Consider the following 25,444-nt stretch of genomic DNA (forward strand, 5'->3'; position numbering starts at 1 on the left):
CGACGCGGTTTTCCAACCGGGGAGACGCGGGCACTCCCGTGCAAATGTCACTTTGCACGATGTGATGCACACACGTGTGTCTTTACCCCTCCCCCTCTCAGGCGAGCCCGACTTGCCCCGCAGAAACCGACCCCGTGTGTGTGTGTGTGTGTGTGTGTGTGTGTGTGTGTCCCGTCGTCGGTGCAGAGCTGGGCCCTGCATCCCCACCGGCCGGGGCCGCGTGCACCCCGCGCGCCCTGCACCCGGGCCTCCCGGGAGCGCTCGCTGCGCAGCCCGTTAGCGGGACGCGCGGCCACAGGGGTCCCCGGCCCCGGGCGGCCGAGCTCCCCGCGGGCCTCCCGGGCTCCGGGGCCGCGCGCCCTGCAACCCGGGGCTCCGGGGGCGCTCGCTGTGCAGCCCCACCCCCACCCGCCCCGGCGGCCGAGCTCCCCGGGGGCCTCCCGGGCTCCGGGGCCGCGTGCACCCCGCGCGCCCCGCAACCCGGGGCTCCCGGGAGCGCTCGCTGCGCAGCCCCCACCCCACCCCACCCCACCCCACCCCCGCCTGGCGGCCGCGCTCCCCGGGGGCCTCCCGCGCGCCCTGCACCCGGGGCTCCCGGGAGCGCTCGCTGCGCAGCCCCCACCCCACCCCACCCAACCCCACCCCCGCCTGGCGGCCGCGCTCCCCGGGGGCCTCCCGCGCGCCCTGCACCCGGGGCTCCCGGGAGCGCTCGCTGCGCAGCCCCCACCCCACCCCACCCAACCCCACCCCCGCCTGGCGGCCGCGCTCCCCGGGGGCCTCCCGCGCGCCCTGCACCCGGGGCTCCCGGGAGCGCGGGCTGCGCAGCCCGTTAGCGGGACGCGGGGCCACAGGGCCCCCCCGTCCCGGCGGCCGAGCTCCCCGCGGGCCTCCCGGGCCCCGGGGCCGCGTGCACCCGAGGCGCGGGGCGCGGGCGAGGACAAAGGGTCGGCCGCCGGGCCCCGCCGCGCCTGCCCCGCGGGCCGCCTCCGGGGGCGGGGGGGGGCGGGGAGGGGCCGCGGGCGCCGGGGCGGAGGCGCGGGCCGCGGGGAGCGCGAGGAGCGCTTCCGAGGGAAAGTGAGAGGGGAGGGCGGCCGGGCTCGGCACGCTCCCTCCCTCGGCCGCTTTCTCTCACATAAGCGCAGGCAGAGGGCGCGTCAGCCATGCCCTGCCCCTGCGCCCGCCGCCGCCGCCGCTCGGGCCGCGCTCCGCAGCCGGCCGCCGCTCGCCGCGCCGGGCAGGGGAGGGGAGGGCGGAGGGGGCCGCGGGCCCGGGGCCGTCGGAGGGGCCGAGCAGCGCCCGGGGGCTCGGCCGTGCCCCCCTCCCGCCGGGGAGCGGCGCCCGAAAGGCGAGCGGAGGAGCCGTCCCCCGCGCCCGCGCCCGCGCCCGCGCCTCACCTCGCCGGCCCCGCATGCGGACCGCCCGGGCGCCCGGCTCCCCGTGACGCTCTCACCTGCCCCGCGCGCGCCCCGCGCCCCGCGCCCCCGCGCCCCCGCGCCCCCGCGCCCCGGCCCGGCCGGCGTCGAGCCGCGCGGGGAGCGTGGGCCGCCGCCCTCGGGGTCGCCCGCGGCTCTCGGCGCCGGGAGCGCAGCGCCCCCCGCCCCCCGCCCCCGCCGCGCCGGGCCGCGCGCCCCGCTCCTTCCACCATGCACTTGCTGGGCTTCTGGTCTCTGGCGTGTTCCCTGCTCGCCGCTGCGCTGCTGCCGGGGCCCCGCGACGCGCCGCCGCCGCCGCCGCCGCCGCCGCCTTCGAATCGGGACTCGGCTTCTCCGACGCGGAGCCGGACGCGGGCGAGGCCCAGGTAGGTGCGCGGCCGGGCTGGGGGCCGGGCTGGGCGCGGCGGGCTCCTCGGGCTCCTGGGGGCTCCTGCAGCCTCCTGGGGGGGGGGCTCCTGGGCTTCTGCGGGCTCCTGGGGGTGCTTGGAGGGGCTCCTGCGGGCTCCAGCGGGGCCGGACTGGGGGCTCCTGCGAGGCTCCTGGGGGGCTCCTGCGGGACTCCTCGGGGGGCTCCTGCGGGCTCCAGCGGGGCCGGACTGGGGGGCTCCTAGGGGCTCCTTGAGGGCTCCTCGAGCTTCTGGGGGGCTCCTGCGGGGCCAGACTGGGGGGCGCCTGCAGGGGTCCTGGGGGCTCCTGCGGGGCCGGGCTGGGCGCGCTGGGGGCTCCTGGGGGCCCAGGGGCCCCGCCGAGTGTGCTGTGGCTGTTTCACCTTCTGGACGTTGCATCCAGAGTTGACCGAGTAGACTGCGCGCTCTCTGGGAGAAAAGTTTTCTTTCTTTTTTTCTTTCTTTTTCTTTTTCTTTTTCTTTTTTCTTTCTTCTTCTTTTTTTTTTTTTCTTGCATAAAGTTGTTACCAAGTAGCAAAGCAAGTTAGGAGGGGAAGCAGGCTGGAAGGCGCCGCAGGGGGGCTGGAGGTAGAGGTCGCTGAACCTGCTGAGAGCAGCCCCCGGTGCGCCCAGCGGGCTTGCACCCTGGCGGGGAGCGCGGCAGCGGGGCGGTGCCAGCAGGCTAGGGGGGCCGGGACGGCCCGTCCGCCCAGGTTCCTTGTTGCGGAGCGTTCCTCTAACTCGGAACCCTAGGCGATTTTAGGGAAAGTGGAAGAGGAATTTAGTCACCGGCTTGAGGGCTTAAGACCTGAGATTCACTTGGAGAAGTTGGCCACACTTGAGCTGCAACAGGATCTCATGGAGATCACTATCAGGCATGACTTTTCAGCTGCATCCACTTTGCCTTTCTGAAATCTGGTAAAATACCGAGAAGTAAGGTGGATTGTTTTATTAAATAACAAATGTTTTAACCCTTGGCGGGAAATGTTGCCAAGACACTTCTGAGATATTCTGGTTTTCAGGAGGAGTAACTGTACTTGGACTGCTTCTGACTTGCTCTTCCAAAATGCGTCTCTAAAACATTCAGAGCTGACCTGAGAATGGATATAGGATGCTTAATAGAGTTTGGGAACTCCTGAAGAAGTTTTATATTCAGCTGACAATGGGATGCCTCCTTTCAAAGACTTGCAGGACCCCTGCCTGGGTACAGAATGCAATAGTGCTTTATTTCAGCGGGTGGCAAAGTGGAGAAGTGCCAGTGGTGGGTAACTGTCAAGTGTGAGTTCACTTGATTAACATATGTTGAATGTATAGACATTGAATTGCCTTCACAGTTATATTTTGAAATACTTTTTACAATTGAGAAGACTAAGGTTTTTTTTAATTACCTTTAAATTTTGAAGTTTGGGGAAAATTATTTTTAAAAAAGCCTTCCCCACCCCTGAATTTGTAATTCAGTATTTTCAACATAGGGGTCAAGGGAAAAAAAAAAAAAAAAAACCTTGTGAGAAAAAAAAAAAGCGTTAAATTGCAGAACACAGTGTATTATGTGATTTGCAAAGTACTTTTCAACACACATACTTACGTTAGTAGAACTATTATCACGAGAATGTGGCTTAAATGCCACAAATATGTAGCATTAGACCCACTAACACTTCCTGTAATTTGAATTTCATGATATCTATTCACTTTCTGTTTCTGCGAAGTCAAATTATTAAAAGTATGACTTAGTAAGGCAACACCCAGAGAGGTGGCTGATGAAAGACATCACGTAACCTGTTTGAGAGCAGGTTATTGCCCATGATAACTTACTTGAGTTTACAGTAGGAAGTGTGAAGAAGGAAGTAAAATGAGAAGTCTTTCCTGATAAGCCAAAAGTCTGTATGAGAGTCACTCACTGCTGGGTCAGTTTTGAATGAATATGCCGAGGTGTGCGCATGTGTGTGTGTGTGTTATGCATGAGTTTGCAGTTGGAGGTTAAAGTTAGATTATTTTTAATCTTCAAAATCGCCTTTGTTGGCGATGTAATCAAATCTTCCCTTTGCTGTGAAATTCTTTACATATTTTTATTTGCTTTTCATATCTAGCCATCTTTTATATCCTATATGGTGAATATGAGTTGATGTCCTCTACATGATAGGGACTCTTTTTCACTGAATGAAGCATCATTTTAGGTGTCTGAGTTCCACCGCCCACAAGACAGTATATTATTTCTGTGCTAAAGAGTTCCTGATTGGTTGAGCTCGACAGGACAAGTGTCATTAATGCCTTTAGTGAAATTGCTATGTCCTTGCCATGGGATCCCCAAGAGACATGGTCCAAAGACTCCATGTCTCTCCCTAGTGGCCTCAAGTGGCTCAAGTTGCGGAGGTAAAGCTTAGAGGGGAAGTAATTAATTTCCTGTGAACTACAAAACCCCAAAAAGAGATTTCAGAAGCTAAATAAAACACACTAGATCTACAGAATATTTGACAGATGCAAAGTTTTGGTAATTTACACTTAGGAAGTATTTCTATAATGTTTAAAATACATGAAACCGTCACAAACTATAAACCATGCTTAGCCATCCAATCCTTCACCCCACCCCAAAGCCATACTAAAGATAGGAGGTAAAATCACAAGCACAAACAAGAATTCTTTGTTCCTTGACTGATATTTGCATTTATTAGGTTCCTCTTTCTAATTATTCGTGGTTATGTGACTTACTAAAATATTGCAAAATGTCTCCCTGAAGGATATTAGTACAAGCAAACCAACATTAGAAAAGTAAGGCAAGGGATCCCTGGGTGGCGCAGCGGTTTGGCGCCTGCCTTTGGCCCAGGGCGCGATCCTGGAGACCCGGGATCGAATCCCACGTCGGGCTCCCGGTGCATGGAGCCTGCTTCTCCATCTGCCTATGTCTCTGCCTCTCTCTCTCTCTCTCTGTGACTATCATAAATAAATGAAAATTAAAAAAAAGAAAAGTAAGGCAAGCAAAGTATTGCTATTATTTAATTAAAATTAAGTAGACACGATGTGAAAAAGGAAATTTTAAAAATGATCATCCAACTAAAAAAAAATGCAAAACCTAGAAAGAGCACTAGATTGCTAAATGCCATTATTTGTCAGCATGAGATTATGTAGAGTTCACTCTGGTTGGTTGGAGTTGAGTTTGATTTTTAAAAGAAAAAGTTGGTTATAATAAAATTGGAAGGATTGGATGTAGTATACTTTTAGTCCAAAAAATGGTTTAGAGAGTATAAATACCTAGATCCTTATATATCTTAAAAGCAATGAATTTAAGGAAAGCATGTCTTATTTTGCAAAAGCCTGTGTTAAAGAGAAAAATCAACAGAAGAAAGCTTAAAGATTTATAATCTTGTATCAATTAAGTGAATTATCTAGAAGGTCAAATATTGAATGAGCAAATATAACTTGTTTTTCATTTTTTTAAGATTTTCTTTTTTTTTTTTTTTATTTGAGAGAGAGGAAGAGTAGGGGGAGAGGGAGAAGCAGACTCCCCACTGAGCAGGGAGCTGATGCCTGGATCATGGGATCATGACCTGAGCCTAAGGCAGAGGCTTAACTGACTGAGCCACCCAGGCGCCCATTTTCTGTTTTACATAAATAACTTTAAATACCCCTACTTTGCAGTTTAAATACAAAAAAAAAAAAAAAAACGAGATTAATAGTAACACTAATTACTTAATTTTTTTAAAATTTCTTTTATTTTTTTTATTTATTTATGATAGTCACACACACACAGAGAGAGAGAGAGAGAGAGGCAGAGACACAGGCAGAGGGAGAAGCAGGCTCCATGCACCAGGAGCCCGACGTGGGATTCGATCCCGGGTCTCCAGGATCGCGCCCTGGGCCAAAGGCAGGCGCCAAACTGCTGCGCCACCCAGGAATCCCAATTTTTTAAAATTTCTTCAAAAGATTTTATTTATTTATTCATGAGAGACACAGAGAGAGAGAGAGAGAGAGGCAGAGACACAGGCAGAGGGAGAAGCAGGCTCCATGCAGGGAGCCCGACATGGGACTTGATCCCAGGTCTCCAGGATCACGCCCTGGGCTGAAGGCGGTGCTAAACCACTTGAGCCACCCAGGCTGCCCTAATGCTAATTACTCTAATGAAAATTTCTATTTTATATTAAAATAGCAAAAGCACATATAGTTTATAGTTACTATCACAAAATGACAGCAACTACTTTGCAACATGACAGATTTTCTTTCTCCTCTTTTATAATTCTGCATACTTTTGTACTTGTTTTATTTTTATTTACTGTTTCAAATTAATCGATGATGTTTTTCAAACTACGATCTGTGTGTTAACTGCATTAGAATTCCCTAGAGATTTTTAATTTTTTTTCATCCTTACCTGAGACCAACCAAATCTCTGGGCTTGGGTCTAAGAATGTGCATTGTCCTAAGTCATTCTCATGCACACTGTACAATATCCTAAGTCATTCTCAAGCACAATGACTGCTTTAGAGTCACCGATCTATGTAACAGTGACTAATTTAATTGGTTTAACCATCTTCATTATATAACTGTTGAGCTTTAAAGTAATCTGTTAGGCATGGGGCATCTTAAAAGACATAAGCCATTTTTCCTCTCTTCAAGGAGTTATACAACTCAGGTAGAAAATAATCAAGGCTGAAGCACAAAAATACTGTGAGATATTAGGGGACTGGTATCAAAGCATCGTCTGTGTCCTGAAGTTTGTGCAAGAGAGTTAGCCATATGGCCTCGTTGGTAGGAGTGCTTGACATAAGGCAGAACTTGGGCTGTAAATTAGGTGAGAATCTCCAGCAGATGACTAGACTATATCAAGCACAGGAATCCCTTCCCTGTCACAGATGGGGTGAGAAGGTAAGATGCCAAGGGGTTATATAGAGTAACAGTGAAGAATCTTAACTACGAATAAGTTTTTAGAGACGGATGGGGTTGCGTTGCATATGACCCAAGCCACTTCAAGGTGGGTAATGGAGGGTGATTCATCTCTGGGCACCTGAAAGATACAGATAGTAAGAAAAATATTAACAGCATTTATGGGATTGATTAGAGGTCATAAAAACTTTTCGCTGGGGGTACAGTCTAGTGAAGAAGCAACAGCAATATTCTAAAAGGGAAGTGATGAATACAGCACAGCTTAGGCAGTGGGAACAGGAGCCAAAGGTGTCACAGAGGAAGAACCCATAGATTTGGTGACTAATAAATAAGAAAGATTAGGGAGTGGGAGGAATAAACCTTAGCATCAATGTTTTTATCATAGGACAAGTTGGTCCTATTGGACCATAGGACAAGTTGGATCATAGGACAAGTTGGTCCTATTGGATTAGGGTCTTGCTAAGAAGAGCAGAGACTGCTCTTGGTGGTTCATGGATCATTGGTGGATGATGATACCATTATTCCATAAATCAACTTAAGATTTTACTAGTCTAAAAACTCTTCGGAGAAGCAAAATAAGCTTTACAAATTTACATCCCATTATAGGAAAATAATTGCCTAGGATCAATAGGACTTAAATTATGTAATATCCTTAAAGTATTTGAATTTGACAAGTACTATTACAATTCTGAAAGGAAAATTAACAGCCTGCATATCCTACTCCGCTGCGTTAAGAATGGAGAGGTAAATTTTATTCCACTGAATTAGGCTATAAATGCAACTATAATACCTAGTCATTGACTTGTGGCCTTTCCTGTGCTTCATGACATTTCTTTGATGTACTGCAAATACCCATACTTTTTGGCAGCACTCTTTAGAAAGGAGGTTCAATGGTAGGGAAATATTAAATGTCCGTGAAAGTGGAAACTTATGAACTCTCTTGTCTTCACCTCACTCTGCATCAATTTATGTCAGAGGCCCAGAGTTTCACTCCCTAAGAGCCCCTTTCTGAGGAGGGCAAAGGATTACATAATGGAAGGATTGGATTCTTATCTCCTTTTCCCAAATACTTACTGTTTAATGGCAAGTCTACAGTTTTTATTGCTACAGAGCACCTTAGAGTGTATGGTTTTAAGTGTTTTGTAAGCCTCCTCTCTTATAAGAGATTTCTGCCCCAACTTTGAAGGATGTCTGGAGATCTATGGTTTGGGACATTAAAAGGCTCAATTCATCCTTCATTTTGGTTTCACTTTGTATTCTTTCTTCTGAATTGTGGACACCTGACTGGCAGTCATTTGTTCAAGAATCAATTATCATCAAAATTTCTTTGTAGAAAGCAGTTACTGGTATCAGTGGCACAGCTTTAGGGCCAGTGTATGTGTATTCTTGTTTTAAAATTGATCTGAGAAGGTGGAGGGTGGTGAATTGGGAAGATTTATTTTTGCCCTTCCAGTTCTGCAGGTCTCAAGATGGGGAGGTCCTGGTCTCTCCTTATCAACATGGGACCAACCAGGAGTTTTGTCTCATAGCTTTTTTAGGATGTTTTGGGACTCAGACTGGTGGGAGAGGAAAGAAAGTTGCCTGTGCTGTTGGCATGGCTGTTGTCTGGCAGCTATAGGGGTGTTCACAGGTTCAAATCACTCTGTGGGTACCATCCATACCTCTGTATCTTGAGTAGGCATTCACATAATAATTAGGTCTCTTCTGCAAAATCCTGAGCATCTGTGTGTGCCAGGCATTGTGCGGAGAGCTTAACAAGTCAAGTTTGCTTTCATTACATCTTTCTGAGATGGACGTTATTATAATTCATTAAAGATAATAGACCCGAGACTCACATGACTTAGCGAGGAGCAAGGATAAAGCTTTTTTCTTTCATTTCTTTTTTTAAGAAAAAAAAACTTTTGCAGCACATATTTTAGAAGAGTGTGATCATGGGTTTGGGCCTTCTGGGTTTGTGGAAGGCCTGTGATCATATATATTCCTATCTTGCTGCAAGGTGTAGCTGTGTGCAAGGAGGAAGAGAGAAGAGGCCTACCCCATTACATTTATTTAAGTCCTAATTCCCTACAACTGGGCAACATTGAAATAGACTAGTCCTTTCTTCCAGGCCTTACCATATGGTGCCCCTCTGATGAAAGGATGATCCCAAATGGCCTAATCCATAGAATCTGTATATAGCATTGCAAGAATGACTGCATAACAAGAACCTGAGCCAGAATTCCTGACACAGTTTTTCTGAGTTGCACTAGTATAACTTTAGTGAAAGATTATGGTCCTACCTATCTATGCCCAGTAACCTTTCAGGAATAATTGGACTTGGAAGAACAAACTGTGGTTGATAGAAGGTCCTCAGACTTCCAGGCACACATTGTTTCAGCTTATACCAGTTACGCTATTTCAGGTAGATGTGCATTCTCTAAATACTAGGTAATCCTACATTTGTTGCAGAGTGCACGGTTGTGTGTTCAGATCCATATAGATTGTGAATTAAGGTACCATTCATTTTTCACATTAGAAAAAAAATGATGTAGTAGAGAATTTTAAATGGGGTATGATAGTTTATTTAACATAACACAATTCTAAAATTTATAATAAATTTGTAATAACATATAATATAAATTTTTGTATAATTTTTATATAATAAGATTTGTCTGTGTAATTGTTTCTTCTGGAATTTACTTAGGTAAATTATTCAGGTGGTTCCTATTGTTCATGGATTTACTCTTTTTCAGAGTTTGTAGTTTATAAGAGAAAGAAGACATTGTCTTTACCACTGGGCATCCATCATAGAGTCAATCGAATGGATGCCTTGAAATACCCTTCACTGGTAGATTCGTATTGTTTCCTGATACTGATTGTGCACTAGCGGCTTTCAAGTGTGAGGAGGAATTCGTTGCAGTTCTGAAATCCAAAATTTCATTTTCATTAATTACTTGGTGCTATAAACCTGCTCTGCTCTAATGAAACCTTACTTATAGTATTCATCCTCTAAATTTGAATATTCCTGAGTTTTATTAAAGAAAGGGGCATGTATTTACATATGAGATGCTACCATCAGCCCTGCTAGGGGTTGGTTATATGTTGGCTACATATAAAATACATATGTATGCCCTGGGTTTCCTGAAGAATCCTGGGATCTGAAGTTAGCACAGTCCCCAGGGCATGGGTAGGGATTGGATTGTAGGGCGATTCTTCTCCAAATGCTTCCCCCAGCCTCCTGATAAGTCAGTGACCACCTGGAGGAGGCCGTGGTGATTCTGCTAACTCTGCTCACCTGTTCGTATCAGGTTTATGGATTTCTTATGCCAAATTCTCCTACTTAAATCTACTTTAATTCAGAAACATTTTAATTAATTCTCACTCGTGGCAGCTTCAGCTCTAAGCAGGAAATGACAATGCGGTGAGTGATGCACCCAGTGTAGAGTGAGTGATTCCTGTCTATAACAAGCATGTGATCCTCTGTGAGGAACAAGAAGCTTACTCATTAGAAATACCAGGAATGGGTTACACTGGAAATGCAGACAGTGTAAGAGCTGTTGTAAGCAAGTCTCCTGATTTACCAGAAGTTGTTGGGTAACCCTGGAGGCTGCATGGACAAGCATGGAAAGGCTGGATTGGTGTTAGTTCCGCTGTTGACACTGGTTACACAAACAAAGGAGGGGGGATATTTTGGATATTGAAGTACAGAGGCAAAGTACAGAGGCAGTAAGGTCAATACAGTCAAGGTTGAGGGTGGGAGCAGGTTTGGGGAGCTGAGTGGGGGTAGAGCACTTTGGTTGAAGAGTCCAGAGCTATAAGGGCAAGAGGGGAATCTTGTAGAAGGTGTAAGAAACCAAGGAGCAGGACCTAAGTTTGGATCTTGGTTGAAAGCAACAGGAACCACTGAAGATTCTTGAGGGATAGGCTGCAATCGGTGTCTTAAGGAGCTTAACTCGACATATTGTGTAGAAATATCTAAAAAAAAAAAAAAAACAGAGAACTAGAAGCTGGCCACAGGCTTCCCCAAAGCCATTTGCAACTGCAGTTTTCCTTGAAGTGTCTGTCAGGGACAGCTCTTCTCAATCCATCGGCCACCCATATATGGTAGTTGAATTCTGCTATATGCTCCTGATTATTTCTGATGCTGGTGGTGATGACCACTGCAGACTTATGTAAGCACCCATCACTGCACTGTCTGGAAACATTTATAGAATATATTAATAACAGACATTTTTTCTATCATGGCTCACATTCCAAACAGAGCAAGCAGTGTAAACAGTGGTCATGCTTAGATACACACACATACACATACATACACACACACACACACACACTACCCCTGCCTTCCCCCTTTTTCCCCCCACTTTAATCATTCTTCAAACTGCCAGCCATAGCTTATGTATTCTTTCTTGCCTAGCCAAGTATTTTTGGACAATCCACTGAAAGAAAATATTTAAAAAGTCAGAGTATATGATATTATGTTCTCTATAGCTTATACATTGATTTGTAAGTTCAACTAGCAATTAAAGAGCAAGAAAGCAAGAGTGAGATAGAAACTGATAACCCTAAAGTGTCCTAGTAATTTCTTCTTGCTGTTCTTTTTTAAGAAGCCTCTATGCCCAACATGGGGCTTGAACTCAAGACCCTGAAATTAAGAGTCACACGCTCCACCAACTGATCCAGCCAGAAATTCCTTCTTTTTAAAATCTGCTTACACATATTCCTCCCACCAGTAAGACTAGCGAAGGGAGACAGAAGTGAGCTGCCATATTCTGTAAATTTTTGTTAAATAGATAGGTTTCATCTTCAGAAAAACATCAAAGACCTAAGGACTGTGGCTGTAGGCATTTGAAGTAACTGTGACATTCTTCAGAGTAATTCTTCAACACCTTCCACCTAACTTATTACATTTGTATTATAAGCTTACTGATGATTTTCCTCATTTCTAAAATACAGAAAGGGGAGGTAATGTTGATATTTGATTTTGAAAAACTTGGAGAAAATGCATGGTGTTTAGTCATTCAGTGTATGGAGGCTATGTATTTTAGATTGGATTATAATATGTTTCCACCTCTCCTGTGTGCCTGGTTTGTGTCTTTCCTTGAGTGTGACAGCTCTGGCCACAGATGACCAACCAAGTCAAGGAACAGGGGATGAGGGTCAACCCATGAAGTGCTCTGTACTTAAGTCATTGAATGAAAAGGATTTTGGTGCACATAGAAGTTTTAGAATGCCATTTAATTTCACATGAATTCATCCTGAATACTTCAAAGCCTAAATACTTTATTTTTTTTAAGATTTTAATTATTTATTTGAGAGAGAAAGCATGAGTAGGAGGAGGGACAGGGAAAACGAGAAGCAGACTCCACGCTGAGCAGGGAGACCAATAATGGACTCCATCCCAGGGCCCTGGGATCACAACCTGAGCCGAAGGCAGATGCTTAACTGACTGAGCCACCCGGTGCCCCAAAGCTTAAATACTTTAAAGTTTAAATCTCTATAAAAGAAACAGACTGATATAGCTACTTCAGTGTATAAACCTCTCAAGTCTGTATATTATTAATTGGCATAAGAGAAATAAAAATATACATTTTAAAGTTACAGGGAAACCATTCCAAAATATCTAAAATATTAAAAATATAGTTTCAACAAATAAAATACAAAGAAAATGTGCAAGAGGTCAACTCGTGTAAATCTGTCTAGAAAAATGTAATTGCTCTGGTTCTTTGGGGGCACTCTTCCGGAATGGGAACCAGCAAAGTCTGTCCCAACTGTGCTGTCGTTGAGATGAATCATGGAGTAGATACTTTACTTCTGGGGTAAGTCTGATTTACGTGAGTGCCCTAATTTGCTCACACAGTAGTTGATCTTGTTTGATGGTTCTATTTGCTCATTTGCCAGATAGTCAGTAAACACTATGAATTTCTCTGCGCAGAAACTTGATGGTGACGGAGGTGGAGGGTGTTGGAGGTACATGAGCAGACGAGGAAGAGGAAATTCAAAATAAGTGGCATTTACAGTTCCCAGCTCTTCAAGAGCTAACAATATATGTTTCTTCAGTAGCATCTTGGAAATTCACTTCCTTAGGATTTAAATACAGATATTAGTTGAAGTATTTTAGGAACTTTTGATCAGAAACTGTACTCCTAAACTGAGAATGTATTCCTGACTCAATCTGAACCAAAAGATTAGACAGACAGTAGATAGCCTATTGTGAATAAAGAATTTGATAATACATTGTCTATACAAATCCATACACATCCATGTAGATTATCTATACAAATCTATCTGCAGATACTGCTATCATCTTTTTTTAAAGTGGTTTTCCAAAAAAAAGTGGTTTTCCGTATTTTTATTTCAAGACTAGAATTGTACGTAATGATACAAAATGCAGCTTTAAATGCCATTATACTTCCAAATTTAATATTTAATGTAATTTTCTTCACAGTCATCTTTTTTTTCCACAGTCATCTTTAACCTTATACTATTTTTTCTTTTTTTCTAAGATTTTATTTATTTATTCATGATAGACACACAGAGGGAGGCAGAGAGACACAGAGGGAGAAGCAGGCTCCACCCCCGCCCCGGGGTTGGCGGGGGGATGCGAGACTGGATCCCAGGACCCCCGAATCACGCCCTGGGTGGAAGGTAGATGCTCAACCCCTGAGCCACCCAGACATCCCTATTTTTTTTTCTGTTAAAAGTGCTGTGCTTATTTTTTAGTTAGAAACAAGATTAAAATAACATTGCATATTTAATATTCATTTATAGGGAGAGGAAGTGTTTGTGAGATTAATAATATTTTTGCTTCCAACTGGAAGTACTTGTAACAGACAAATGTCTAAAAAGAAAGAACACACTTTGACACCGTGATTGTTCTGGAAGATTCCCAAATACATGACAATTTCCACTTACATGGCACCCCACACAGAAGGGCCACACTTTTGGGAACCACCTGGGAGCAAGGAAGGCTGACTGCTTATCACTTCCTCAGCCAACTAGTGTTTAATGGTTTAAGGCTTTTTTTTTTTTTTTTGATGGCACAAATAATTGTCTCACAAAAAAGGATGTATCGATAAGAGCCCTATAACCCATTTCCTCAAGAAAATAGTGCATTTCTTCTCTTGCTTTACATTGTTACAAGGGGTCTTTTCTACCCATGCTCACCTCCCTGCCCTCAAAACAAATTGTGGATAAACTTGACAAATTAAATCAGACTGGTCTTTTTTTTTTTTTAAGATTCTATTTATTTATGAGAGAGATAGAGGAAGCACATAGAGGCAGCGGGAGAAGCAGATCCCCACTGAGCAGGGAGCCCGATGGAGGGCTCGATCCCAGGACCCTGGGATCATGACCACCCAGGTGTCCCCAAATCAGACTGAAGTCTTATAGAAAGTGGCCCGGATGCTCCTTTAACCGGAGGAACCACACAGCTGCCCTGAATCCTATGCCTGAATTCCTATAATGTGGAAAACGGTTTGTTATGTCCTCGCACTCGGAGTTCCTTGGAAGTAGCCGGTTAATATCAAATACCAGATGTGAGGCTGTTTTAAACCACCATGGTTTACTTTACTACAGTATCATTGCCTACATGGAATATTTTTAATTCTTTCTTTTTGTTTGCATCTGTTGTGTGTATTTAGTTACTTTATCCTTCTGAAAGTCCTCTTCCAAGTTTACATTTTGAAAAATGGAATACTTATTTAGATTCATGTTTGCTTACGGGTCATGACACTTAAGACTTCCCTAAAAAACAAACTAATCCTTTTGTCTTAGGGCCAAATTTAAGTTTGGGGACGATAGTGAATCATTGTTTGTTCTCTTTGAATCCTACGACTTTAAAAAAAGAAAATTTGGTGTCCCTCCATGCCAAATTAGAATTTTACCAAGGTCAAAATTACTCATGAGTCATGACCATTACACTTAAAATTGAGTAATTTGAAGCAGCTTTAGATACACAGATTAAGCAAATCATGATGTCATAAATTGTAGGGCAAATGATTTTTTTTTTTCCCCTCCCAAACATTGGTAGGAGCAAGGCCTGCTCTGTTGGAGACCAATTCAGTCCTGCCTTAGAAAAACTAACCTTTGTGTCATGGCCACAGGAGCAGGGCATAATTATATGACTATTATATTGCATATGGTGACACCTACCTTAGTGATAAATGAAAATAATTTAAAATTGGTGTTGCCTTTCCATGTCATGCTTATTTGACCACACAGGCTGTTGTGCATCTGTAAACTAGCGCCAATGTTAGTGACTGCTTCAAATTTCCTCTAGCAGAACATAGCAAAAATTTTGCCTTCTTGTGCCAAGCTTTTTTTTTTTTTCTAAATAAAGCTGCCCTTGGCATTGATTTTGACTTTATTACCCCTCTGTAAAGTGTCTGGAGTATGGTAGGAATGAGAACAAACATGCCTGATTTGCCTAAATTAGTAGCTGTGCCCCTGTCAGGGGGTGATTGAGGGTTTTCTTCCTCCCAGGATTATTATAGATAAATATAAATTTCACTTTCAGCCCCAACTTTAAAATGGTAACTTAAAAACTAAGATATCTATGTGCAAAAATTAAATCTGCAATATTCAGGTGAACCGTAGGCTGTGCCGTATGCACTGTGTGTAGCGCGTAAGCATCAAGTACTTGCTTAGTGAATGGGTTATAAACGAGTTTTAATAAGTATGTCTGCAAACTGAGGGTCGCTGGAGGGGAGGGGGCGGGGGAGGGGGGGCACTGGGTGATGGACACTAAGGAGGGCTTGTGATGTGATGAGCACTGGGTGTTACAGAAGACTGATGAATCACTGGCCTCTATCTCTGAAACCAATTATACATTATATGTTAATTAATTGCATTTATTTTTTTAATTAATTGCATTTAAATAAAATATAAAAATAAAAGCAAAACAAAACAAAATAACAGATATGTTTAAGTGGCCCACCGTTGGTTGCCGTTAGTCTGAATTTTAAGCGTTCCAGTTAAATATTTATGTTTGAAATTTTTTGATTTTTACCAGAGTGTCGCCAACCTATCATAAACATGGATTTCAGTACCTGTTGATGTGAGTGTCATTTAGACCTATCGGTACCCGACTCTCCGAAGCTGTGATTTCACGAGCAGCCTGCTGGAACATTGTTTTCCATACTTGAGTGTAGTCTTTTCCAAAACAGTTTCTGGTTTTCTAAGCCTAAACTTAAACTATTACCATTTTAGTTAATTAAATCCTTTTTTTTTTTTTTTCCTGTCTGGGTGCTCAGACCAACATGAGTTGGTCTGTCCTGTGTGCAGTAGGAAAGATGTGCAGTAACTTCAGGATCACGGTCTCCCTTGAAGGTTAGCGAGACTCCTGATTTAGAGATTAGTATTTCAGCTCAATGCAAAGCATCCCATTTGATAATGTGCCCTTGGGTGCCGACAGGCATAGTAACATTCCTTTATAAACCAAAATTTCAGACATAGGATACATACTCTTCCTGGTAAGTTCCACGATCCTTTCTTTTTCTTTATTCCATCTTTCTACTCTAGTATAATAGTTTGCAGTTAAATATTTTTAAACACACTTTAAACAACTTTTGCTCATTACAGAATGACGATGTCTACCCCTGCCAAGAGTTATTCATTGTTTATACCACCTTGTACGACAGTATATAAATGGCATTCTATAAAGAATGGTAAGGTTTTTAGTGAGGGTAGATTTTTCTTAGAGTCAATTTAAATTTAAGTTTAAATGTTGTGGCAAACCAGGTTCTAGGCTCTGTCGTCTTTGCACCTCAACACATCTTCCCACAATCTTGATGCATAAATGATGCTTATACATCACAGTTCCTTCCATTTTAAGGTAATATTAGCTGTTTTGTGGCTTGGAAAACTTAGTACCTATACTGCATCCATAAATACAGAAGTATACACGGCACGTAGACGGCGTGTGCATTTAGCGTGAAGAACCAGAATTGTTTCCAAACTTTCAGTGCTTTTTTTGCATGGGGCAACATGTATAAATTATGATAATTTTGTTAAACCGATTTACACTATTACTGCAATTTGAAATCAGAAAATTTTCGAGGATGTAGCTAGAGTTTTTAAGGACTGCAAGAATATTTGAACATGAGACACTCAGGAAATGGAGAAGGTAAGTTCCTACACATGTAGAGCTGAGGGTATTTGGATCAGACCAGATGTTTCCAGCAGGGAGTTGGAGCATGGTTAAAGTATATCTGGGCCATGTTTAATTATCAAAACTTGACTTCAGTGAGACTGGTAATTAAAGATAAGTACAGTTTACATTAGCCTTTATAATGCTTTACTTGTTCAACAGAGTAACTTGCTTTCAGGGCCAGGTGATTTAGTCAGAGTTATTTAATTAGGTAGTTCCTACTTGGAACTTAAAAACTTAGTCAACATTTGATCATAAAAAAATTTAAAAAAAATTTGATTATAATAGATGTCATTAGCACTAAATACTGGCTTAATGATTGTTAGAGAAAAAAAATAGTTTTGTTTGGTTTAGGGTACCTTAAGGGAATAATTTTCCCTCTGGTAGCATTCTTTTTTTTTAATTTTTATTTATTTATGATAGTTACACACACAGACACACACAGAGAGAGAGAGAGAGAGAGGCAGAGACATAGGCAGAGGGAGAAGCAGGCTCCATGCACCGGGAGCCCGATGTGGGATTCGATCCTGGGTCTCCAGGATTGCGCCCTGGGCCAAAGGCAGGCGCCAAACCGCTGCACCACCCAGGGATCCCGTAGCATTCTTTTCTAGAAGAGAGTCCTGTTCACTTGCTTTCTTCGGGTGTGTGTGTATGTGTGTGTGTGTGGGGGGTGGTTATTTGCCACTTTCTTTCTTGCTTCCAATTATAATTGTGAGCAAATATCACTAGAAATTATTTGTAACCCAGGATGGCCTAGTCATCAAACTCACCAGCAGTTATGTCCACTATGAGAAAACAGAGTGGCCACAACTAGACCATCAGCATGTGAAGTCATACTGTCCTCTGCTCCCACTCATTCTTTTTTTCTCATGTATGTACAATGCAGGTTAAAGTTCAGTATTTTGGTGATTATAATTATGGGCAGATGACAAATGTATTTTATTTTGAGCTATAACTGGAAAAGACCTCAAGTTCTTAGATTTGAAGAATTATTTAGAATATGACTGTAGGGCAGTCCCGGTGGCTCAGCGGTTTAGTGCCGCCTTCAGCCCAGGGCCTGATCCTGGAGTCCCGGGATCGAGTCCCACGTTGGGCTCCCTGCATGGAGCCTGCTTCTCCCTCTGCCTATGTCTCTGCCTCTCTCTCTGTGTGTGTCTCTCATGAATAAATAAATAAATAAAATCTTTAAAAAAAAAGAATATGATTGTAACTTCAAGCAGAGTAAAGTCAGAGAACTAGATTTCTAGGCATATTCTGACCATAAAATGTATACTTACCGAGGGTAACATTTAGATCTGTATTGGCCTCTGTATGAAATTGATTAATTGATAATAATTGAAATAACTCCTTGATTACCAAGGAGTTAGTGCCTTCTGCGTGTCACTGTTTAAGGTATTAAGTAAAATCTGAGGAAAACAATTCTATAAAATTCTAAGATGTAAGCTTTTATGTGCTTAAAAGTTTCGTTTAGAATAGTGACTCATTTTTTTATGGGACAGTTCTCATATACTCCGTTAAGATTTATCAGCCTATTTCCTAGCTTTCTCTGCAGGGAATATTGCCTTAGGATAGTTCTGGCCAGTGAAGTATAAGACAATCTAATAAAGATTTAGGGGAAAACTTTTACTTTTCTGGTAAGACACCGGTTTCCTTCCTGTTTTGTTTTCTTCCCTAGAAATAAGAAAAAAAATCACATATAATTTAAAAAAAATACTGTAGGCTTATCAAAAGAACACTTTTAGACTTATGTGGACTAAAATTTTTATGATTATTAATGTAAGCCTGTGGCTATGGAGAGACTTTATATATTTGTATGAGGCCTTCAATCCATTGGCCTTAGGGTTAAAATAATTTGTATCTTTATAGCCAATATTTTTTGCATGGCTGATGGATTACTTTAAAATGTTATTTATGTTCATATTTTGTAAATGCTTTAAGAAGCCACATTTCAAACAAAAATTCTGTCTTTGGAGAAATCTCCACGTCTTGTCCCTTCTCATTCTCACATTAAAAAAGTGTTGGGACGCCTGGGTGGCTCAGTGGTGGAGCGTCTGCCTTCGGCTCAGGGCGTAATCCTGAAGTCCCCGGATCGAGTCCCACATCGGGCTCCCTGCAGGGAGCCTGCTACTCCCTCCCCCTATGTCTCTGCCTCTCTCTCTCTGTGTCTCTCATGAATAAATAAATAAAATCTTTAAAGAATAAAGTGTTAATAGCTTGTGATGACTCCTAACTCTGTTTGCAAGATGGTAGCTAGAGGAAGAGAGAGAGAGAAAATTCTCATGGGGCTTAGAGAAATTTGGATGCACAGTCTCAGAAGTGACAGGAGAAAGTGTGCAAACAAGAAAATATATTCCCATCTTCATTCAGATTAATAAATAATTAAACACCTGGACGGTGCAATAATTGTGTTTGATTCCGGGCCTTTACAAGCCTGAATTTGTCATCACGGCATCAAGATGGGAAAATTAGGAAAGCATGCTAATTTAAATTTAAAGCAGTTGGAAATATAATACATGGCATAGAGGCCCATCTCATCTGTCAACAAGTGCTTACAGATGCCACATGAACAGTTTTAACTGCAATTATAAAACTCAGTGGAATGTTTAGAGGTGATTCCAAGAATGTGATTGGCTAACGTACAGGGTACTCATTCTTAAGAAAATCTCTGTTCAACATAAATTTTAAATGTATACAGTCCCTTCTAGATGGATAAAGAGTTTCAGCTTAACATTTGGAGGGGAAAATGCCATCAAATAGCGATATATAACCTTAGTTTACTTCTCTCATAATACCTTATTTATAAACACAATAGGGTTCTCTTTCGGTTAGGGTTGTTTTTTTTTTTTTTTCCTTAGCTATAAAATTGTGGAGCTGGCCACAGACCAAGCTGTAGTAATCTGCAATGATTAAAGATTTTATATTTGACAAGCCTTTCTCCCTGAAGGTTACTTGCTTCCCCTTAGAGCTGTGGATTTATTATCCTCCATTCCAGGATGGGTAAATGTCTTAAATTCACTTCTCCTACATTATTTGCCATCTGGGGGATTTGAGGCGGTGAGTTAGCTGTATTCATACAGTGGATTCCCTATTTATGCTCAAGGCACTTTGACTGTATCTGGTCATTAAAATCTGATCAACCCTGGTTTTACTCTGAGGCTGGACCAATCGATTTCTAAGATATTCTTACCTTACAATCTAGAGAATACAAATCAAGACATGTCCTATGCAGGAAGCAGCAGTAAATAAAGCATGTGATCTCATGTATTCCTTCAAGACTTAATCTGGACCAGGAAGTATAGTTTTCCTTACCAAGTTTCTATTGGGATGTTGTTTTAATTTATAGAATTGGTCATATTTTTCCATTTCTTGCTTCTTTGATATTAAATTTTTATATTTTACGTGGTATAGCCATTTTGCATCAGGAAAGATCTTTTTTTTTTTACCACAAAAATAATTGTCTGACGCACCCCACCCATGTCAGGTACTGGCATAATTAGATACAGTTACTGAGTCACAAGCAAGAGTGATTTTTTTGATCTTGGTTTCTAAAGTTATTGACTGCATATTACTTTCTGGCATATTTAAAATGTAACACTTAAAAAGTTAATTTTCACAATTACTAGTGAATTTAATAATTCAAAATGTTGACCAGAATTCATATTTAACATTCAGCATCATCCTATTTAAAATCATTTGATTAATTATGTAGTAAGTAGTCCTATGCCATAAATTATTCAAGAATTACAACCAGTTGCATGTCATAAATCAACTGCATATTATATAGGACTAATTTTATTTGTATTTTCTTTTTTTCCTAGCAACGTGCTGGGAACATGTAAATTCCATGAGTATATACACTTGTCAGCTATCCAGTATTGTAAAGAAATGAAGTTGTCCTCATAAGCGAATTTTCTGGACTCCTGCAAATTAGCACTTTTAAGTATAATACTTCATATTTATTGTGTTGATTAAAGCAGGTTAAACATAGCCTCATTTTAATAATCCAGCTATAAAATAAGAATTATGGCTACTACCCATGGCTCTTCCTGCCACTATTACTTACCACTTCTATTTTCAGTGGTCTTTGTTTTGGTTTTGGTTTTGTTTTGTTTTGTTTTTGCAGTGGTCTTTGTAAAAATTTGCTTTTAGACTTGTTCTTTTTGTTTGTTTGTTTGTTTGTTTCCCCTAAATACTTTTAAACTTCTGTTATTTGATGCTAAGGAGGTATTTTTTTTGTTTTTTTAGTTTTTATGGGTTTTTTTTTGTTGTTGTTGTTGTTGTTTTTTTTTTTTTTTTTTTTTTTTCTGTGGCCACACCATAAAATAATTTTATTTCAGCCTCTGGTGATCTCACGAGCTACTTTAAGAGTATCAGTTAAAGTGGGTTTCGGCTGAATGTAACAAAAATCTAACCACAATGGCTTAAGCAAATAGTTTATTCTTCTCCCCAATGGACAGTTAAGGGCTGGTACAACATAGAGTTCCATGATGCTATCAAAGTATCAGACTAGTGTTTTTCTCCACTCATAGCTACAACCAAGCTGTTTCCTCTTCAGCATTATGTCTGATGTCAAGAAAGGAAGAATAAAGAGGCAGGATATGGGTGCCTTAACAGGAAAGTGGTAGCTTTCTCAGAAATCCCCAGGAGATTTGCATTTACGGGTAGTAGAATTCTTCTGGCCATGTCTAGCTGCAAGAGAGGCTGAGAAATAAAGCACATGTGACTTCAAATAATATCAGAACTCTATTTCTAAGGAAGAAAAGTATGGATTTTGAGTAGCAGTGTTCGTAACATTGTGTCAATATGATTTGTAGATTTTTACCCCTCAAAATTTTCACCTTTGTCCCTCATGCCTACAAAGTTGTTGTGTCCCTTATAGACTTATCTGAAAGATTAATGTTATCAAAGTACTGATTTTTAAGTAATATGAATGTATCACCTAAGACCTTTTGACTCTTCAAAAGACTTAAAAGTGTAGTTTGGAGAGATAGTGCATATATGAAATGTTTATAGAGTGTGAAAAATTAAACTTGCTAATTGTACTGTGTCAAAAGTAAGTGCCGTAACAGAGAAGGGAAAAACTCGGAGAAGCTAGTGTTCTAGAAAAATCCTCCAGTAGTGTAGATTTCAGTATAAGACAAATAATATCACATTAAGTAAATATAACCTTTTCTATCCAAAATCTGTCTTTAATATATTAGTGGTGATCTTCCTTTTACTCTATTGCATGTGACTTTGGATACAGAAAAATGTCAAATTTTACATGATTCAAGACTCTCTTCTTTCTAATGGCATCATCTCTGTTGCTGAATGCATAAACATACTGTGTGTCCCTTCTTTCCCCTCCATTGAGCTGTACTTTTCATGACACCAGTTTGGTATTGATGCTGTGATTTCTACTATTCCTGTCCCTCCCATGTATCTGTTTGGAGAGTGGAGAGCAGCTATTGTCAGATGACAGGCTGCTCTGATAAGAGAATACCATAATCCCAACTTCACTGTGTTGATTTACAGATAACACACTCTGAGATAAGGCGTGTTATCTGCAAATCAGGGTGTGTGTCTCCAACCCTAAAATGGAGATGGATGATTCAGATTGCTTCGCACTACCAATAAAACACATGGTGCAGATCCAGCTGTGTCATCCTCACAGAGGAAAAGCAGCCATCCCTTCACCCAGGTGAAGGGTGCACAGCATCACGACCAGATAGGAGCATCTTCCAGAATGTTCTACACTGCTATTCTTGGATGGTGGAGGGGCAGTGAGAAAGTGCTCATCGAAGGAGAAAACAAGATTATATGATAGGCCTTCATGTGCACTACCTGAGATGGAAAACCCACAGCTTTTAATTGAACTCTAAATCCTAATTGCTTTAAACCAACTCAAGAGAATCTGTTGCTGATGTAGGAGCCCAGTGATTTTTTCAGGGGCAGTAGTCCAGAGGACACCATAATAGGAATAGGTCATTTCAAAGCTGAAAATATATTAGATAACATTATTATTATTCTGTTTGGAAAGTCTGCATTGAGACTTCATGCCATTCTCCTTTCTCAGGGAAATAGCCTATTCAGGTCACTGGAAATAACATGTCAGGGTTGAAAAGAGACTTCATCTGTGGCCAAATAAACCTGCTAAATATATTTAGAAAATTATTCTAGTGACTAATATATTAAACTTTTTCCACAATAATAATGTTGGTAATATTAGGATTGACCCTTTTTCATTGGAAATGACTTGTCACGCCCAAAAAGAGACTTTATGGGTAGCCAAATATACTTGCTCAATGTGTTCAGATAAGATTTTTACCAACATTTAAAAAATATATATAGCCTGTTAATTTGAAGCAGTAATACTGATTGAAGTCCTTGGGTACCTCAGTTTCTGTCAGTTGAACTTTTCTAAATATTTTCAGTTTAATGGGAAAAGAGGAATAAGATCTAGTTACAACTGGAAATTTGAATGTTCAAGCTAGTTGAATTTTGCTTTTCAAAGTTAACCGTTTTCAAGATCATGAATAGTTATCAGATATTTTTTAAGTTGCCTGAAAACTTCTTGCTAATTAAGTAGATGTTTCTTCCCAAGCCTTGTAGGAATATGTTTTGTGTACTTTTTTAGCAGTGGTTACCAGAAAATAGTATTTTGGGGAAGTACAGGGCCCCATATTCTCAGAGAAGTCAAGTGTGCCTTCTTTAATCATTTTATTTTGTTTTATTGTTGGAGGGTAATTGAAACAGCTTGGGCTTTGGGATCAGAATTGAATTTGAATTTAGAACTGTACTTTAGTAGTTGTATGATCTTAAGACTTCTGAGTCAGGTTCTCTACTATAAATTGACAGAAATAGTGTATACCTTACAGCATTGAAAAGAGCTCATTTAAAGCACTGCCTCATGTTAACTACTGATAAAGCACTGGTTCCCTCTCAGGGCCTGTCAAAACCTTTACCTCCATCACTGTGATTCACACACTTGTCTTCAGCATTCTTAATTAAGGTTCTGTGATCAAAGGCCCACAAATGGAATAAAGTTCATCTAAATATCCATTTATTAATGTAAAATCTACTGGCTAAATACATATTAACTAAATATACATAATACATTGCTCTTTTCAACATAGCAATGACCTCCATGTTGCTAAAGCCAATGTACAATTATCAGAACTTTTTGCTCTGTGTTTTTTTTTTTTCTGTGATAGTCAGATGTGGCCATAGGAGGAGTCACAGGAGAAACACAATAAAACAAAATCTGTCATATCACAGGAAGGGGTCATTGCATGTTATGCTTGATCACAGGGGAAGATTTGAGGAGGTGGAAAGTAGGAGTGAGGGGAAAGTGGAGACTAAGACCCTTCACTTAGAGTTTCCAAAAGAAAGCCATGGCAGGGCAGAGTGAATGGGTTAGGATTGGCTGGGCTCTATACTGGAGGGATGGTCCCTGCCTACCAGGTAACTGGCCATGGCATTATGAAAGCAAAGAGGCAGTGAGTGCCTCAAGGGATGTAAGAACCAAATAGAGGAGATAGGGCTCTGGGCTTGTTAGTTGGCTAATCAAAAGCAGACTCTTTAAACCTCTAAGAAATGGCCAGCTGGGAGGGGCAATCCCTTCCTTCCAGCCAGTACACAAGTGTGAAGAAGAGTTAGAACCTGAACTGCTGGCCATTCTTCTTCCCAATTTTTTTTTCATCTTCTTACTTAATTTGTAATTAATATTGAAGTGCCCACAGCTTCACCTCATGCCCTCTCTTCTGGTATCCACTCACTCTCTTGGTGATATAACCAGTCCCATGGTTCTAAATATCCCCCAATTTATGTCTTTAGTCCAGATCCTCCTTTTTACCTCTAGAACATGACCAACTCTGTTTTCAACTCCCTGTTTGACATCTCCACTCAGATAGATGAGAGACATTTCAAATATAACATATTTGGGGACCCAACTTCTGGTCTCCTTCACTCCGATCAGATTACTCTATCCACCACTTTCCCAAACTTAGTCAATGACAGCAAAATGCTTTAAGTTGGACAAGTCGAAATCCAGGGAATCATCTCTGACTTTTTTCCTACTGCATATCCAAATATATTTGGGAATCGAGTCTGTTGGGCTAAACCTTCAAAGTCTATCCAGAATCTAACAACCTCTTCTCACCACATCTGCTGTTACCTGTCTTGATCTGAGCCTCAGTTGTGTCTCACAGGGATGACAGTAGTGGTATGCTCACTGATCACGCCAGTTGTACCCTTCACCCCCTCATAGAGTGTTTTCAACAGAGCAATAGAGTGTTTCCTTTTAGAAAGCAAGTCATACTGCAGTCCTCTTCTGTTGAAGGCCCTAGAATAGCTCCCTGTTTCACACAGAGTAGAAACCAAATCTCTACAAAGGAATAGCAATCAGGATTCTGGAAATGTTCTAATCAAAAAGAATTTAATGATTGGTATATTTAATTTTTTAAGGTTTTATTTATTTATTCATGAGAGACAGAGAGAGGCAGAGACATAGGCAGAGGGAGAAGCAGGCTCCGTGCAGGGAGCCCTATGTGGGACTCGATCCCGTGACTCCAGGATCACACCCTGGGCCAAAGGCAGACGCTCAACCGCTGAGCCACATAGGCATCCCAAGGTATATTTTAAAG

General features: G+C 42.1%; 1 protein-coding gene across 1 annotated transcript in view; it reads left to right on the forward strand.

Annotated features, from left to right (window-relative positions):
* Positions 1 to 1,575: 1,575 nt before the first annotated feature.
* The window catches only part of VEGFC (vascular endothelial growth factor C), a 105,493-nt gene continuing 81,624 nt past the window's right edge, over positions 1,576 to 25,444 (forward strand). The window contains 2 exon segments of the mRNA XM_055333796.1: positions 1,576 to 1,721; positions 1,724 to 1,798. Of these exon segments, the coding sequence (XP_055189771.1) occupies positions 1,644 to 1,721; positions 1,724 to 1,798 (153 nt within the window). The 5' untranslated portion in view covers positions 1,576 to 1,643.

The sequence above is a fragment of the Nyctereutes procyonoides genome, unplaced genomic scaffold, assembly GCF_905146905.1.
Source record: "Nyctereutes procyonoides isolate TBG_1078 unplaced genomic scaffold, NYPRO_anot_genome, whole genome shotgun sequence".
NCBI classification, from domain to species: Eukaryota; Metazoa; Chordata; class Mammalia; order Carnivora; family Canidae; genus Nyctereutes; species Nyctereutes procyonoides.